Raw genomic sequence first — 19071 nt, 5'->3', positions numbered from 1 at the left:
GCTGGCCCAGGCACATTTCCATCAGTTGCAGTCATACCACTGAACACACCGCAGATGTCTCAGGTAGCTTTACGTCCTTGACCACCCCTTGCTTTTGAATGAAAGCTGTTTTCCTGGTGCCGTTTAGGGAATCCTGATGGTTAGCCTGCAGGAATTAGGTGTGCTGGACCTGTCCTGGAGCTTTTCCAGGTGGCTGGAAGAATCCAGGTGTGCTGTCTGAGGATCTCCTCTTGGAGTTATTCCTGGTCAGTGCAGGGCCTCAAATTTGGTTCTTGCTGTAACTAATGTGCTTGATGATCATCTGTTAGTTCAGTTCAGGTTGACATTTTTGAACCTGCATCTGAGAGAGGTGGGAAGTTGGAACAAACTGAGTGCCTAGCCTAGTTTAATCTTTGCCATAATCTTTCTTTTTTTAGCAGTGAAGGAGAAAAAAGCAAAAACATCCTGTAAGCTTACAGCAAAAATCCCAAATTTTAATAGGTGTGCAAATCCTGTACATGGAGGTAGTAGTTAGATCATTCCAGGCTTCCAGTTAACAGAAACTATGTGTAGAAAGCTGACGAATCCTTTGCTTTCAGATACTGCAGAAATAAGTGAGCATCAGATTTTTCTGTATTTTCTTTAAATACAAACAAGAGATACCAATAGGAATTTTATGGCTCTTGGTTGTAGGCTTATCATCCTTTAGCTAAGAGTCATGGCACATCTTCTGTGGATTGTGCAATTTGGTTGAGCAGTTGCTAGTTTAGCTGTAAGCTATTGTCAGTCATCTTGTCCTCCCTGGTTGTTTGCCAGGTTCCTCCTCCTGTACTTGAGGAAAAAGGCAATCGCGGCTGTTTAATAACTGAAAGTACATGGTTGGTCCCAAAGCCAAATACCGAAACTGATAAAATCATTATGAGCCTTTTTATTTCCTCTGGTTTTTTTTTTTTTCTTTTTTTCAAAGGAGCCTTTTAAATAGAAGTAATTGATAAGTATGTAAAGCTGAAGATCACAAGGAGGAAGTGATCTCATGCTTCCATGGCCTCATAGATTGTATCTGAAGCATGTTGGCTCTGTCAGAACTAGGCTGTGAACTCCTTGGGGCAGGGCCGGTCTTCTTCCAGATCCTGTAAAATGCCAGACACTGCTGATGTCACCCAGTAAAGAACCATTTCCTCATACTTGACCTGTAGAAGAAGTCATGAGTTTCAGTGGCATTAGTGAAGGAAAGACAATTGCCAGCACTTAAAGGTCTCAAAAATTAATGGAAAACAGAGAAGCCAAAGCAATGCTATGGGAAATCAATGTATAGGCAAGAAAATGCTTTGGACACAGTGTGGTGGTGTGGTGGCCTTTTTAAAATCCTTTGCACTCTGTTGGCTTGTAGCTTCTACGCTGAGCCTTGGCCTGGGATTTCCTGCCTGCTGGAGGTTGTGTGATCGTACGAATCGCCTGCTGTTGCTTTTTGCATACTGCCTGGCAGGGGGAAATTGGATTTATAGAGAGGTTTGGGGTTTTTTTTTTTTTTTCACTCTTTCAGCTGTTTGTTTAGGGTGAGAGGGCTGTGCTGGTGGTCTTGTGGATTGTGTGTGTGTTTTCAGTGTGTAGTTGCAGCGCGGGGGAGATCCTCACAGTTGTGCTGCCACGCAGCGGTTCTCAGTCTTGCTTAGAGTGGTGGCAGTTGCCTTTCAACATCGGTATTACTCCGCCGCGTTACCTTCTTGATCTTTTTTTCCATTGCTCAAGCAGAAAGTTTCAATTTCTTTCAAGTTAGCCAGCTCCAGTAATGGGTTGCATGTCAAAGTCTGGAATAAAAGCATTTGTGCAGCTTCCTTAAGTAATTCAAACGATGAGTGAGCTCATAAAGGGAAGAACATTGAAATTCAGGCTGAATCAGTGGTTAATTGGCTGCTAGTCCGTTCTCAGCTTCCCTCGTGCCTGAGCGCTGGGGGAGGATGAGGTCATGGTGCTGATTCTTGACCGCAGCGTGCTGCAGACCTCCCGTGTCTTACCAGGGCTTGCATCAGCTGCGTCCCAAACACCGAGTTACAGTGACACAAATACTGCTTTAGCTGTCTCCTAAACATCCATCAGCTTGGTGTGGTTAGGCTGTACGTGTTGCTGATTCCCATAGGCCATGAGACACACCATCCCTAAAAACCAAGATGCCGGTTTACTCGTGAAGAAAACCTTCGGAAAAAGTTCAAAGCAAAGTTCAAATTCATCCTCAGGATCCATAGCAAGGCACCTTTGTTACCCCGTGATTTTGCCTTTATCTACTAATTCTCCTGCTTGCTCTTGATGCTTTTTTAAGACTATATAGTCAGACATCATTTTCTAAGCAAAACCAAGAGAGACAGAGAATGTTTTTTGTTTTAGCTTTTGGCTCTGCTCTACAGCTTTGGTTTTCAGCTGATGTATTGTTTTTACAAAGCGTGTTTGGGTCATAGCAATCTATTCAAGATTGCATCTGTTCAAGACAGAGGTAGTGGGTCTTTTTATCCTTCTTGTGCAAAAACATTCCCTTTATGGTTGTCTTTTTAGACGACAGCTTCTTTTTAAAAAAGCGGAAAACTGGTGTAAGTTTCTGTACAAGTGTAGATTCTACCTCAGTAGCAGCCAGAGGGGAGTACTTTGCTGTGGTCCTTTGTTTTACCTTCTTAAATTTAAAAACAAAACAACAAAAACCAACAACAAAAAACCTTGCATCAATTCTGAAGCCATGCTGAGTGAAAAAAGTCCTGTACGGTACTTGAAGGGTTCCTTTTGAAGGAGGGGGGTGGATTTGGTTGCGGTGACTGTTCAGATCCACTCATGGCGTCAGCAGCACACGTCCCGTCATGTCGCTGCCCTCGGGGAGGCAAAGGGGTTTTTCCTGCCTTTACCGCTCTTTGGAGTACCAGGCCCCCGCCGCGCCCTCGCTTCAGGTGGGAAGGTTTCTCCTGAGGACAGAGAGCTCATACAGGAACTGGATGGAAATTTTCTTTACCACTGTGTAAAATCCCCAACCTCGAACGAAACCACGAAGAAACCCCACGACCCCAAGCCCAAAGAAACCAATCGAGAAAAACCTATTATTTTTATTTTTGCCTCTGAGCTTTGGCTGGCTGGGACCCGTTGCGTATCCTGTGGGAACTGCTCCCGCATCCACAATGGCGGGGCAGGGTGGGGGAAAGCTTCGCTGAAGCAAAATGCCACCCCCTGGTTTGGGTTGAAAACATGGAAAAAGCGTCGTGCAAAGGTGAGAGTAACCTGGCATCTTCGAACTGGGTGAATTGTTGCTTTTCATCCTTTTTTGGGGGTGCCCTGAAGCTTTCCTTGAAGGGAGGCGCTGGGGAGAAGGCCTGGTGCGTTGCCACCACGCGTTGCCATGGCGACGGGCCGGGTTACCACCCCCCACCTCATCCCCCCACCTCCCATCCCCGCGCGGTGCATGCCGGGACGGCGGCGGGGCGGGGCGGGGCGGCCGCGCGTCAGCGCCGCCGGGAGGTGCTGCCGCTGAGGTACCGCGTCGCCGGGCTGGGCCGGGGCCGCGTTTCTCCCTGTTTGACTCCGTTACCCGCTTTGCCGCGACATTAAAGGCTCCATCGGCAGCGCGGGGAGTCGGGGGGCTGCGCTGAGCCCGGCAGTGTCGGTTGGGGTGGGCCCGGGCGGGCCGGTTGTACCGGCGGGGCTGCTCTTCCCGCCCCCCCCCCCCCCCCCCGCCCCGGGGAGCGTGGATGGCGCCTTGCCTTTGTATTGGGGATTAACTCGGGGTGTCCTGGCGGTTGAACGGGCGTTATGCTCTAGCAGGAGGCTAGAAAATTGCCGGTTTAGTAAAGGCCGTGTGTTTCTCATCCCTGCAGGTTTAAAGAGACGGCCTGGGCCAGGCCCGGCCGCGGTCCGTTTGAAGGCCCTGGTGTCTTACAGCACGGCTGGCTTCAGCCGTTATTAACAGGCCTAGAAAGCTGTAGGGGTTAGTGGCCAAGCAAGTAAATCTGGTATATCTGAGCACTTGCTTGGAGATTCTTTACTGCTGGTGCTGGAGGGCAAAGAAACAAATATGTTTTAAAATAGGTTACAGAATTTCAAAGCGTACTTAAAAGACTGTGAAACATCTCATCGGTCTATCTTGTTATTTCTTAGTGTTTTTAACAGTCGTCCAACTGCAAAATAGAGATCTAAATTTTCCGGACTGGGAGGTGAGACTCCGGATGAGGTCTTTATCAGCTACTGTAAAGTTGTCCAATCATAGAATCATACATAATGGTTTGGGTTGAAAGGGACCTTAAAGATACCTAGTTCCAACCCCTGCCCTGGGCAGGGACACCTCCCACTAGACCAGGTTGCTCCAAGCCCCGTCCAGCCTGGCCTTGAACCCCTCCAGGGATGGGGCAGCCACAGCTTCTCTGTGCAACCTAATGTGTTTTTTCCAGTCCTAGAATGGAAATTGGTATTAGTGCCTACACTCATAATGCTGGAAGTCTCACCTTCCAGCTCCACTAAGCTACAAGCAGGCCCTTACTCAGAATTTTAAAGCTGCTCTCATGCTGTACAGCTGCTTTATGGTTGCATCACAGCTCAGGGTGCAAATTATAAACCAGGCTGGTTTAGGATTTTTAGATCTTAATCTTAAAATCCGGGACAGTCCCTGGCAGATAAATTATGCATGCGTGGTACACTTGATGTGTTGGACCTGCTGCACATGTGAGATGATTCTATATGCATGCAGTGGCTAGTTTACAGACATTAGGCAGCTTGAGTTGCCAGGCATCTGTAAAAGTGGGAAATTACTTCAAAAATACAGAAGTGTTTTCATGTGCAAGCATGCACAGGGCATAGGATTTCTGTGAATAACGTAGTAAGTCTGTTCTCACCTGGTATCATCCTTCCTTTCATTCCCCCCTCCCCTGATGGACTGTAACTCCCTTTAAATGCTGAAACCAAATTAACGTTTAATTTGTGCTCTGGATAGTTGCATGGATGCCTCAGTGGTTCCTTGAGGGGCCAGGAAGCGTTTGTCGGGTGGTTGTATTTGTGCTCTTCTTGATTCGCTCCATGGTGGGGAAGTGGGGAGATAAAAGCTTTGGAATAATTTCAAACAGGTTCTGGAGGTTATGTATTTTACAGAACTTCTAAACAGCGTGTTCACTGGGGAGTAAACCAGATATTGTCGAAAAAAATGCACCACTAAGAGTGTAATGAAATTATTCATACAAGTGCTTTATTCTAACAGTCATGTTTGTGGTAAAGATTCATGTGACTGCAAGTATATTTTGCAGGGAAGGTTCTTATAAATAATCAGTTTCTCACATTTTAAACAAGTATTTAAAGTACTGTAACTTACAATGTGTATTGTTTTTAATCTTTCTTAGGAACATAGACTCCCGCTTTGGAATCACCTTCACAAATCCTTGCCTAAACAGTAAGGTGGGCTAAGGCAAGATGTTTCCAGGCTTGGTTTTCTATTTTATTTTTTTTAATTACTTTCTGGAACTTATTGCCAGCATTGAACACCTGTGAATATACTAACCAGCAGACAATTTGAGGAGAGTGGTCTGACTGCTGTCTGCACTTGCAAAATCAAATGACTGAGGAGTCAAAAGATACAGAAGTTTTTTCAGGATTCAGTGCCCATGTAATAGCTCAAGAGGCAGCCTGCAGTTCACTCAGTTACTTGGGAACTGTCAAAGGAATATCTTACTTTACAGCATTATTGGATAAAGGATGCATGCTAGACAAAGACAGTTTACAACCCATTTATTTTCAGCATTCTCCTAATTCTCATTATTTGAAGTAAAACCCATCTTCCTGACAGACCAGCTTCTTAGTTCCCTTAATCCTGCAGCGAAGTGTTAATCCTTTATTTGTGACCTCATAGGCTGTTGCTACGGAGAATGCTGTGATATCACAAAGCCAGCACTGTGACTTCACTATTGGTGGAAGCCATGGTTGAAGGAGATGACCTGCGCTCTGGAGGCCTGGGCGAGAATTCGTGTATTTCTGGTATTCTGCAAGCACTTCCTAAGGAGCAGTATCTGGCAAACAGGCTTGCAGAATGTCTGCGTAGGGGATGAATGATACAGTCAGAGGCTGCGTATGAGGGGAGAAATTGTGGTGATTATGTTTGGCAAGGTTACTCCTGCCCTTGAAAGAAGTTATGTTATCAGGAGGAAAATGTCACTAGGAAGTTACAGAAGACTTTTGCATCCTCAGTCTCCAAAGGTGTCATGAGGAAATGACTCTGAATACCAGAATTATTTTCTCTAAAACCAAGAACTCCTTACTCTGTATCCCTCTTTTCTTTTTCTTCATTTTAAGAATATAATTTTGCAACCCCCAAACTTTTCTTGGAAACACTAACTACATCAAAGCTTCAACTGAAAAAAGTATGCCAGGAGCAAGGCAAAAGACATGTAAATCACATTCCAACTTTTAGGCTCTTATTTAGAAAAGGAAGTATGAAGGAGATGCGTGACTCTTAAGCATTGTATCCAAGACTTTCGGATATTCCCAGGTAGCTTACGTCCATGGGTTCTTTTCACATTCAATTCTGAGTTTTTATGCCAGATTCCAGAAATGAGGCTCCTAGGTGACTCCTGATTTTCAGAAGTACTGAGAGTACAGCAGCACTCAATGGAGACAAAGGGAAGTGCAAATTCTACATCAGTTTTGAAACTCAAGCTGTGACTATTAGAAACAACATACGGCAATAGGAGCCAAATTTGTCTCCTTTAATATCTCTGCCTTTGACCATAACAGGAAGTTTTTAGAGAAATAGTACTTGCAACTCTAAATGTCAGTGGTTATCTACTCTTCAAGAGTAAAGCTGTCAGAACCCAGGAGGAAGTATTACTTAAAGAAAAGGGTAATTCCTTTGTTTTGATATTTACTTTTTGAATACCTTAGGGAGCATATGATTGAATAACAGGAAGATACATCCTTGCCTCTAATAAAATTAGTATTTTATTTTTACTATTGATTATTCTGTTTTTAATTTTCACTTTTTTTATGCATGATATGAAAGGTCATGCAGAGGAATTTAGCAGGATTATGCATGTACAACTGCCTGCATTGATATAACTTTGGAAGTTGTATAAGCTAAATCAAGTTAAAAAAACCACTCTTATTCCAGGATAAATAGGGATTTACATAGGTATAATTACACCAAGATAATTTTGGCAGTCAATTAGTCTTTTAGACCAAAGCCCTGAGGTTAGTTTCCACCTTATCCCTGTTCCACAAATGCTCCCCAAATTGTTTTCAGAGAGTGCCCCAAACTGGATGCTGTGTAACAAATCTACATTGCAATACTTCAATTAAATGTAGTACGAGAATTGAAATAAAATACCACAATTTAAATAAAAAAAATTACGAGCCTCATGCAGAGGCTTTGCAGGCCTCACATGGCATGCAGGATGCACTTTGGGTAGCCCTGCGTTTTCTTGTGGATTACACCTTCTTTCTAGGAAACTATATCTGCATGTGTGTTTTGAAGAGCTTCTCGTAAAGCAGCTGAACACTTCTGAAGACATCGTTGGTGATGACATGCTTAACTGCTTTCATGTGTTTTGGTTCAAACTGCCCAAGCCATTAGCAGGCTCCCTCAGTGGAGCGATGTTGCATGTGTGCCTTATTAGTATGCACAACACTAATTTACCCTCAAACTTTCTTCACTATCCTGTAAGCTCCCATCCTTCCTCTAGCTTTGATCTCTCACCATAAAAGCTTAGGAGCAACCCTTTGGAGAAAAAACTAAATGTTTCTTTTTGGGCTGTTCTGCCTGTCCCAAGCACTGGGAGGGCTCCTTCAAAGCCACTGCAGGAGGCAGGTTGCCCTGGCCAGAGCCAGGCACTCTGGCTCACGCCTGAGCTGCTGGGGATGCTCCCTCTGCTGGGTGGCTGACGCTTGGGCTTAGGCTTTGGGCTGCAGCCCAAGATACGTTTGTTCTTTCAGTCTTTTAATTGAGATTTTGAAGGGAGGCTTTTATTGAATCCTTTGTGTGGCATGGGGTCAAGGTCAGCCTAGAAAACAAAACAAAGGCGAGCAGCGAGTGTATGCAGAGCACATGCAGATCGACCTTCACAAAACAACCGTCCTCTTGTTCGCTTCTTTCTTCACTGATACAGGCAGCCGTTCTCACTTTGCTTATTCCAGCAGTCCTGCAGACCGTTATGTTTTCCCAGCCTTCCTGCAGCTGGAGGTACTAATTTTATTTCTTACCATTTGGTTATTATTCCTGCTTCCGTTTAGCCCCACTAAGCATTTGGATTCTTTTAACAAGTCTTTCATCATTAACATCACATATGCTGCATCGCCTGCTTTAGGAATCAAACAGAAATCATCTCTTTCCCCACATTTCCTTTTAACCTTTCCTGTATTTTTTCTTTCTTACATCGTTTCTTGTTTTTCTCTCCAATCTTCTGCTGCTGCTAATTCAGTCATTGCAGCCTAGGTTTTTCTTTAAGTAGCCTCTACATCAGCTCTACAAGACTAAAACTTGTAGCTACCAAACAGGCAGGAAGAACAGCAGAGGCTTCAAAAAATGCTTTTTAGGGCTACTGACATCCTCTACAGGCGTTTCCAAGAACTGGTCTGTGCAGCAGCCCCAGCCTCCCAGAGGGGGTGGCCAGGTGAGGAGAGGGGCATGTGCCACCCCCTTCACCATGTGCAATGCAGTGTTTACTGATGATCAGAGGTGCTTTTGAAGCAGGGAGCTGTGTCAAGCTCCGGCTCTGACAGAGACACTTTTTACCCTGCTAAATAGGAGTCGTGTGCCCTTGGGCCGGTAAGGTCTGGGTGAGGTAAAGCACTGCCTGTGGGGGGTAGCTTGTTGAAAGAATATGGCAGTAACTGTGAGGCCTTTTTTCTTATGATCCAGAATAAGGAGTGACAACATAATGACAAGATAAGGAATGATTTTTTTTTTTGGTTGTTTTAATGTGTGTTGAGAAAATATTATCTTGCTATGGCATAAAATGCAGTCATTCAGAGTTTGGATTTATGCATCCCCTATGCTTTGATCTCAAAATCTTGTTATATGTGATTTTCTCTGTCCAGTGGTTACTTGCCAGATTTGTTCAAGAAATTATCCCAAATCTCTCCTTTTGCTGTCCTTTTGGTTTAGTTCAATCATGGTTTGGTTTGAGATCATCGGCAGCTCCTGAGATCATCTCAGAAACCTAGTCTTTATATCCTAATTTAGGTCTCTCTATACTGAATCAGAGGGCAAAGACACAACTACTTTTATGTGCTCTCATCTTTCAGAAAACTGGGTCATAGCGACACTTGGGGAGCACAGGGACTCTTCCACGCTCTAGTGCTTTATAAATGCTTGGTGGAAGTCCAAGAGAAAGTCTTGTCGAGCTCAGTTCAGAATACTGAGGAGAAAAAAGAAGAACGGCCAGTTATGGTCCCTGGAAAGGGTTAACAGTATTCTGTGCAGCAGAGATCAATACCAAATGTTTGGGTTTTAATAGCTGTATTAGAAATCTGAGGGATGGAATGGATAATGAAGTGGTAACCCTATCTGTCAGATCACAGTTGTTCAGGTTCATTAAGGCTGCTGAGGAGGACTTCAGAAGGCACTAGTGGCAGCTGAGCAAAACAGCTGAGCAATTCTGCAAAATAGTGACATCAGCAACGCAGTGTAAGGCAATGCAGTGAACACTGGCAAAATTGTGCTCAAATATGTTAAGTTTCATTCTTTTTTAGGAGCGTGGTCTGCATGTTGCTGGAGTCAGTGGGGAACATGGGTGGAGGGTGGTAATTGAAAGCCTAAACATAAGACTGTAATTTAGGAGGTATCCAAGAAGTCACGCAAGAGAGGTCTGGCTGTGAAATTGATAATTTCATCCTTGTTTTGGATACCATGTTTGGTTTTATGGCTCATGTACAGGGAGAGTTTCAGATTCCTGAAATATCACTTAAAAAAGAAAAGAGCAGGTGGTAGGGAGGTGTTGCTGTTGTAATAGTAGTAAAATGCCTGGTGTAGGTTTTGGTTTACTGCTTCCTGTAATAAAACGAGTGCTCAATAAAATTAAGAAGCAAAAGCCATGTGAAATGGACAGGAGGAAACACGTTTAACCTAGTGTGTTGTTTAATTGTGGGAACCCCTGGTTCCAGGTACTGTCCTTTATTTGAGGACGTAGTTTTTGATTGACGCATTTGCTGATAGTCATACTGATTGGGAGACAAAACGAAAATCTGCCAGTCCTTGAGGTTTGTAAAAGAACTGGTTTTGTCTGGAGCAAGGGCATTTCCCTTTAAGATGTGGTATACACTAGTGGCAGTGTGTGCAGTTGGTTTCCTAAGGCTTCCTCTAAGATGCTTGACCAGCATGAGAGAGGCCGCAGATTTGGTGAGCTGCTGAACTGTTGTGCCGTGGCATTTCCTGTGTTTCCACCCTCACAGCTCATCCCCACACAGGGGAGACCGAAGGACAGAATTTGAAAGTATTTTGAGTCATTGTATGAAATAGGGGTCACTGCATCTACTCAAGGCAGGTAGAGCATAGGGGCAGAATATCCTAGCATGTCCTTCATGTGTTAGGGTATAAGATATTTTGATTCCATGAGCATTAAAGTACATCTTAAATCTACTCCAGCCATAGTGAAAGCTCTGTGTTCCAGCACAGGGAAAAAATGACCCATTAAACTCTCAACTGCTAAGTCTTTGGAGTGTCTAACCTTTTCTTTTCAAAACCACTTCGGCACTATTTTAATTGATTCCATGCCTGGCCTTTTCATCAGTTCTCTCCTAGCCAGGAAAAACTGGGCTGTTAAAGGCTGCTGCGGTACCATGGGACTTGCATTCAGTGTTGCAGGTTCTTATTTTAACCTGAAGTTATCTGCCAGTCATCACTATTTGTTTGAAAAGCTGTAACAACCGCAGTATCATCTTTGGGGTGAAAATCCTTCCACGGTTACAGCAATCAATATAAATGAGAGAGGGCGCGCTCTGTCGTTGGGTTGTTTTGCTAATCATCCCTTTGCCTTTCAAGGATTTTAGCTGCCGACTAGACTCTTGCTGAATGTTTGCTGCAGCATCCCCAGCCACGCTGAAAATGTGTTCTGGCTAAACTGAAGAGGATCGTGAAGAGCATGTGGCTAAGACAGGATGATTGTTGTGTTTCAACAGCCATGTTCTATGCTTTCAGGAGTGTTTGCAAAGGAATATTTTTCTCTGCCTTTATACAATTTCCACCCTAAAAGAAAACATCTAGGTTTATCGTTGCTTTTTTTTTTTCCTTTTGTTTTTCATGTGCTCGCTCTCTCTTGCCAAATCTCCACTAGTGTCAGATTTTTTTAATGCGTCTATCTTTCCTTGCGTTTACTGTTTACTGCCAGAAAACAGGCAGGCTTTGTTTCTGAGGGGGTGGGGTGGTGGTGTGGTCGATGACAATGTAGCTTTAACATTAATTGATTAATTTAATAGTAACAGGTTTCTATGAAAAAAAACCGCAACCCAAACCCTCATCCCCTCCCATCTCACGGTCCTAGCTACAAAATCTCTTAGACAATTCTTCTGTGTGGTTTAAAATGCCACCTATTTTCAAGTGAGCTATAATTTAAAGAAGCCTCTTCTAGTAGTCGAATTCTAAAAAGACGATTGTTTTACCTACTGGGCTTTTGGGGGAGGGAGTTTTGCGTGTTGCTTTGTTTTTCTTGTTAAGACTGATGGGTTCATTCAGATGCTGTTTACTGGGCTTTTGTATTAGCAAGCGTGGCACAGGGTTATGGTTCTGTCCTGCATTTGGTAACATTTAAAGTATTGTTTTTCGTTTTAGTTTATGTGACTCTCTTTAGCGTGTGATGAAGTGGAGATGCTTAAAAAATGCATAACAAATAAGAATAATTGGATAGTCAAAGATCCTCGTTCATATCCGCAGAGTGAGCTGTTAAACTGTAATGGGCAAGATCATGGTCGTGAGAGTCAAACCCAGGAATACTTGCTTCAGACTCACTAGTTGCAGGCAGCGTAAAAAAGGTATCTGGAACCAGCTGTTCAGTTGTGGGGTGACAGTAAACCACCAATGTAGTAGAGCTGTGAAAAAACCAAGTTTTGTTCTTACTATATATAGGGCAGGGTATTTCCACTGATATTATGGAAATTTCAATTTCCTTGTACTTGACGCAGGGGAGAAGTTAGCTGGAGCTCTACAATAGGGTGCAGAATTCTGGTTGTTGTTTTTTAAAGAAAAGTTACATGTAAGTTGGAGTAAACGTAGAAGAGTCCTCTAGAAAGATTAAAGGCACAGGAGAAGCAGACGTAGGAAAGAACACTAAAAGAGTGGAATGAGGTCTGAAGGAGGAGAGGTATGTTCTCTGCAAATACATTGGGTCGTAAGCATCGGGAGTGGGGAAAAAAAGAGAGTATTTAAGCTCCTAGACAACATTAGCACAAAAGCAGATGGGCATTACTTGTTGGGATATTGCTGAACTTAATACCCTGATCATGTTCCCTCTTGTATTTTCTTAAGTGATTTCTTAAAAGAACCAGGAGAATTGTTCAGGTAAGCCGAGTGGAACTTATTAGCATACTGCAAGTAAGTTGTTATTTGTGGAGCAGTAATATATCAGAAGTTTTTAGCATGAAGAGATTTCTCAAATACATGTAAATTTGTATCTTTGTGATGTTCCTTAGTCTGGTTTCTTCTGGGGCCGCAGGGTTTATCGGCTGTGTTCCCAGTCGGGTGTTTGGGTGCTTCCTGCTTTGTGAAGTTGGTTCTTGTAGAAGTAATCCTACTGGTAGATGTCCGTAGTCTCTGCAGCCACAGACTCCAAATGCTGAGTGCTGATGGCTGATTTTAGACTCTGAAATTCAGGATCCACTGAAACTGATACAGGCTAGTCTGGATTTTCTCATGCTCTTGATAACCTTCTTGGCATCTTTTGGCAGCATTCTTTTTTTAACCTTTTTTGTTCTCTGCCCCCCCCCCCCCCCCGTTTGAGCACATTCCTTTTCTCCTCTCGAGTTTCCCTCTGGTGATGGTGAAGGGGCTGTGGCAAAGGAAGGGAATCCCAGGCCCTGGCTCGGGAGGGCTCGAGGATGTATGCAAGCTAATGTGGAGTTTCACAAAGGAGTCTGTTCAACTCCAACACAATGCGTGTGCAAAGGAGGAAAATGGGCTCTCTACATTATCTGCTTTCTCAGTGTATGGTGGAGATCGATCTCAGGCCATGCTGTATTCTGTACCGGTCTATTCGGATGCACGTGCATGCATGGAGTTTACAGAGAGAAGTACGTGGTGTATTCGTGCCATACACTGTCAATAAGGCAGCTTTTGTTTCAGTACCAACTTCTGTCACGTGCTGGGGGTGAGATGTGGGATGAAGGAGCAGAGGAGCTGCCTTGAGTGGGAAGTGCATGTAATGTTTTGGCCAGGCCTTCCTCCCTTGAGGTCACGCTGCAGTAGCATCACTGATGGTGGCAGCGCTGGTTTATCCATCAACTTCATCTCTTCTAAACATTCCCATTTACATTTTCCCCGCTGCTGGTCTCTCCTTTCACTTTTGCTCTGTGCCATGCTTGAGGTATCAGGCACTTCTTGCTGTTCTTGATTAAAGGGCTGTGTAATGGTGCCGTGAGCTGATGAATTTGAGGTAAGGCATGCCTAGGTGTCTGTGCACACGAGATGTGTGTGCACCCACGGCACATGTGCACGCTCGGCACATTCTAGGCGACTCTAGGAAAAGCAGATTGCAGCTCTCAGGTTGGGTCTTTTTTTTTGGTAGGTGCCTGTTGTAATTCACTTTTAAGCCCACAGAAATTTTTCTTCTTGGAGTGAGTTTCGTTGCTGTAAAGTGGGTGTGGGCTTAGCAGACAAACAACCAGAATTTCCGCAGGATGATCCTGGGGGACCCAAACACTGTGAATGCCAAGTTGGATTCATTAGAGGCTTTGCGGCTGATGCTGCAGCCCCAGGGAAAGCAAAACTCCTGTAAAGTTGAAGGAAGATTTCCTGGAATGAGGCCTTTCAGGGAACTCAGAAATTGATGACTGTGTGTGTAGCAAAAGCCCAGCTTTTAATGTTGAGATCTTGGCTACTGTGTAACTGCAGGTGTAGCAAAGCACCCAGCTTACCTTATACTTTTAAATTAGCCTCTTTATATTATGGCTTTGCTGCATAATAAGTCACCGTAGACCCGTCAACAAAAGTGGTTTTGTTAGTTGTGTAACTCGGCTATTTATTTGTACTCTTGAAACACATAGAACTATTTTAGGCTGGCTTTGACTCTTTCACTGCCAGGGTAGTTGAAAGGCTAGGGCTTGCAGCGTAAGGAGGTGGTGACCTTGGTATTTAATTCAGTCCTAAACACCTGGTGTGTTCATTTAGGGGAGAACCTAAGAGAACTGCCTGTTCCAGCACAGTGAGCCCTGAAGTGCTGTGTTCCAGGATTTTATGGATTATGTGCCTACTATGCTTCAAACTGTTTCAGTTTGCTTAAGATACAGGAACGTTTAAAGAAGTGCCTCATGGAAGCGCTTCTTTTTTTGTTTGCCCCTTCATTTCTGCGTATTGATCTTCTAATTTTGATGACTAGATCACGACTAGAAATAGTTCTTTTGCAGCAAAGGCAATTTTAAATGTTTCCTTCTCTTAAAAGAGAATCCCCAAACAGCTAAAAACGTTTCTCCAAAACATCAGCATCTGTCTCTTGTCACGCACTATTCCTATCCCTTCTTCTGTGTTTTCCTGAGGCTTTAGCATAGCGTTTTCTCACCAAGCAAAGGAAAACCTAGCACTGGGAGTGAGATCCTGACACAGTGACCTCCTTCCGAGCATTACCTTCTTTGTCAGCAGCAGCAGAAGCCGAAGCAGCTCCGCTGGCTCTCGGCACTTGGAGCAGTTTGACATTTTCTGTCTGGCATGGTTTCAGGGCTCACTTTGTTTTGAGCCCAAATGGTGACTGGGATGATGAAAAATGAGCTTGCAAGAACTTGTCCACTGCTTCTAATTTTTTGATAAACAGTTTGCGGCAGCACAACTTTGATGCAGTGTACAGCAGAGCTGTTTGTTACGTGCTGGTCTGCAGCATTCTTCAGGACTGACAAAGGAGAGTAAAGCTTTCTTTTTAAACAATAGAGTAAAAACTGGTAAGTGTCATGCTAAATAGTGAATAATTTAAGAAAATATTGCTCTGAGTGTGTGCACGCACGTATGTCTGTGCGTTTGTGGGTTGGGTTTGTGTATTGGGGGGTTGTGTATTACATCAGGCAGATACTTAAGGGCTAAATTTTTGTCTTGACTAGAGGGTTAAAGCTTTAACTTGTCTTTGCTAATGCATGTAAATAGCTTTCTTGTCCACTTAATGAGGAGGCTGGCTTGTTATCCTGTACAATGCAGCTGGGCACTGTTCCAGAAGCAGAGGCACTTCGTTTCAAAAGACAAAGAAGCCAGCTCAGACGTAGGGAGAAACCTGGAACGTTGCGCCGTGGATTTTTTTTTTTTTTTTTTTTCAGAGCGATGACTCATTTCAGTTCACAAAGGATTCTGGGCAGGGTAGTGAGAAGTCAGGTTGGCTGATCCATTCCTATGACTTCACTTTGCAGAGAGCCAGGGAGAAGAGGAGTGACACTGCAGAATCCTGAGGCACTGCAGTGGAGAGGTGCTTTGCGAAGACTGTGAGTGCCTTCGGAACAGGGGGTGGTGTCAGAATGTGATTCCAGCCGTTCCGTGGAAATAGGGCAAAAGGAGAGAGATGTTTTCAAAACACCGTGTGGGAGTTATATTTGTAGTCCCTTTCAGGTTCTCTGCCTCCACCTCGCCTGTCATTTCTTAACCATTTATTTCTTGTACTTATGTGAGAATTGTGTGAAATAGCATTCCTTTCAGTGGACCTGCATAGATACTGCATTATTTTGTATTTTCTGGAAGCCCCTGTTTACTGCTTTAAGAGGTGGGTGTTCAGCATATTACTGCCTAAAAGCATGCTTTTTTTTTCTTCTTTCAGCTCCTGTGGCACTGACCTATGCTGCAGCCAGCCAGCTTCCACAGTGATATAAAGCCCCAATATGCACATTGTTGTTACATCACAGCTACTCTGGATGCTGTACTGGAGCATGGAACCAGACCATAGGGGTTCAGGTAAGTCCCCGTTTTTTAACATATTGTGTGCCAGGAATATAGACACAGATTTTTATTAAAAGATGCATTTGAAAACTATTGTTTGAGGAAACACATTCTAAAGCACACAATATATTAAAAAAACCACAGTCACACCCTCCTTCCCAGGATAAGCAACGCCATCAAAACCTCCTCGACTGAATCCTCTGGGAAAGTTCCGTGCTCCAGCAGAAACTTTTTATGATCATAGTTGTAACATGTGCTGGGATATCACTTTGGATGATGAGGCAGCTGGCCACAGGACATGAACAAAGAAAAGGGAATTTAAATCGCAGGAGATGCACAGGATTAATGCATGTAAGACAAGTTCGCTGGCTGTGGGCAATTTAGCACCTGTTTCTGAAAGTTAGTGGCACTTGCTGAACCTGGAGACAGTGCTTTTAGCTGGGTCTGAACGATTAAAAAGGTCAATTTACATGTTGAAGTTAATAACTGGCGAGGGACTAGAACTTTGTTCAGAGCCAAACGTTTGTCATATGGTTGGTCATTATTGAGGCTGCTGTCTTTTCTTCAGGCTGGTTAGAATTGGAGCGGTCACATTGCCAGGTCACGTTCTTGAAGTGTTTGTGACCTGTGTCTGCAAGGGAAGGTATGTTTTGGCGTGCATGATTTCGGAGGTGCAGAAGGAGCTTGCTGGTTAGCAAATGTGTGTTACTGCGTTTGTCGAGCCTTTGTTTAAGCTGCTCTTAAATAACAATAAATGGACGAATCTTTAATGCATTTTTTTCTTATTGTTATCAGTCCTCTGATGTGTGTAACTGTCTAGTAAACACAACCTGCAGCTTTGTTCATAAAATACTCTGGGAAATGTGGTTTAAAAGGAGGATTTAGCTATGGCTGAGAACAGTGCAAGCAACACCCCTTCTAATTTTCTTTATTTCAGATTTTGCCAGTAAAATGTGTTCTTTTCTGTGTTAGTGTGCTAGTGCAGATCCAAGGTATTTCAGCGTAATCCGGATAATATGACAGAAATCTGCATATTCTCCCTATTCCCTCCTGTTGTTTAATCAGATGGAAATGGTGTCTGGCTTGAAATGGCAATTACATATCATTGTTGCGAGTTCACATAAGAAAGCTTTTGTTTGCTACATCTGTGTAAGTATTCTATAATTAGAGTGATTCAGTCACATTGGGGTTTGGGGGAAAAAGGGGTAACGTGCAACCCAGGCCGGATGTGTAACCTCTTCAGCATCTGTCCCTTCTTTAAGTAAATCTGAAAATGTGCTTTTTCTAGAAGAGGCTTTTTTCACTTACGGTATTCTTGAAAAAAGTGATAATATTCTAGGCTGAAGAGCCCTCTTTTTGCCCATTAACGGTAGTTTTGGTTTTGTTAGCTACCTTTTGTTTATAAAGGGCCTTTCTGTAGTTCTTCCCAGAGTGAAATCATAGGTGAGTGTTGACCAGAACAGGCTGTTGGCAAGAAATTTTTTGTAGGGGATTGCTGTTGCGACCACCACGATAATCCTGAGATGCCATGAAGTTACTGTACTCTAGTTTGATGTTTTCTGATTAATAAAGTAGTTCTGTAAGCAGCAAAAGTAGTGACGTCAGATTTCCCTTGACAAGTGGTTTTTGACTGGATTCTCCCCTGTGTAGCGGGAGATGGCTGTGCCTGAAGCTCTGTGCAGATGGAGCATGCATAGCAAAAACTCTGTTGTCTAGTGAGGCTTGACCTCTCTGGCACATGCACGCACACAGACTGTGATTGTGCAGGTCTCGCTTCCTGTGGGAACCAGGTTAAAAATGATTTTTTAAGTTTTTCTTGATCCACAGGAAACAAAAGAATAAAAAGGTTTTGAGAGGCTGGATGAAGAAGAGAAACTGGGCTTTGTCTTCCTGTTTTTCACAGGATGCAGAGTGTAATCAGATGGTCACTTCCCCATTGCAGGGAAAAAGTGTGTATAAATTCTAATAAAGTGTGGCTTTGCACTGTAATTTCCTTAATTTTCCTTCACAATGGCTGTACCGAATTGCTTCCATTTATAAGTCAAGAGGAGATTTTTCAAACAGTCTTCATGCAAACTTCATGAGATGGGGAGTTTGACTTCCAGGTCACTTCTTTCCAGCAGCAGAATCACTAATAAAAATTCTGTCATCGGTATGTAGTTGATCGTTTAATTGCTGAAACATGGTGCAGAATATATTTTACCTCATTTTCTCCCAAGACGGTGGTACCCGGACTTTCAGAGAACAGAGGGCACTAGATAAACTGGCACAGGAAAGGGTCTGGCTGGCGTGGGTTCAGGATGTGTGAATTTTCATTCCCAGCTCTGTTACAGACCATCTCTTTCTCATCTGTATGTTAAGGATAATTATGGGTTACTCAGTTCTACAGAATGTTTTGAAATCCACCGAAGAAATCTGCTATGTAAGAGCTAAGGGTTTATTTTATGTGCTACATAATCTTTTGTTCTAAGTAACAATAATTATTTTTTTCCCACAGGGTAGCGCTATAAATCCCCAAGGCATAAATGAGGACAAATCCTATTCATTGCTCGTTATGTATTTACACATTTTTGAAAATTAAGTGCCACTTAAAAAGTCTAGAAAACTTTTTTTTTTTAGTTCTTTAGAGAAAAGTTTGGAAAGACATTGCAGAAACACAGCTAAAACTATATAAACATGCAGTCAGCTGGTGAAAACTGCTTTCTGAGCTCCAGTTTTCATTTAATTAGAAACATAAACATATGAGAGTCAAGGATAGTAATTTGATTTCAAAAGAAAGCTGCTTGAGACAAGCATCAGTCAGAGCTAACAGGAGCCATATGCTGAATGTTTTATGTAAGTGATGTGGTCTTCCAAAAAAAAAATTAGGAAAAGCATATTTGATATTTTTTTCAAACAGATCTTTCCTAAAGAAGTTGGAGTAAACCTTCTGTGCAACAGGCTAAACAGTATTTCTGCACGTAATTGATGTTAATATATTAAATCATAAATGCAAGATACTTTCTGTTGTTGCGCATCAAAGAGGTTTGTTCACT

General features: G+C 43.2%; 1 protein-coding gene across 14 annotated transcripts in view; it reads left to right on the top strand.

Moving 5' to 3' along the window:
• Positions 1 to 19071, top strand: part of STOX2 (storkhead box 2) — a 146050-nt gene that overhangs the window by 108143 nt on the left and 18836 nt on the right. Inside the window, exons 1-2 of one of the 14 annotated variants that reach the window (XM_074588348.1) lie at positions 3434 to 3485; positions 5337 to 5391. The exons of 5 other annotated variants lie outside the window; for them this stretch is intronic. Coding sequence is in view for 4 of the 9 variants with exons in the window: in XM_074588343.1 (XP_074444444.1) it covers positions 15979 to 16051 (73 nt within the window). In the remaining 5 variants the exon portion in view is untranslated. Of the gene's footprint in view, positions 1 to 3420; positions 3486 to 5336; positions 5392 to 15501; positions 16052 to 16609; positions 16680 to 19071 lie in introns of those variants that run through there. 8 more of the 14 variants (XM_074588340.1, XM_074588341.1, XM_074588343.1 and 5 more) reach the window with 8 other exon arrangements.

The sequence above is a fragment of the Larus michahellis genome, chromosome 5 (assembly GCF_964199755.1).
Source record: "Larus michahellis chromosome 5, bLarMic1.1, whole genome shotgun sequence".
Lineage (NCBI taxonomy): Eukaryota > Metazoa > Chordata > Aves > Charadriiformes > Laridae > Larus > Larus michahellis.
Note: the sequence above shows the minus strand (reverse complement) of the source record. Positions and strands in the feature narration are given on the sequence as shown.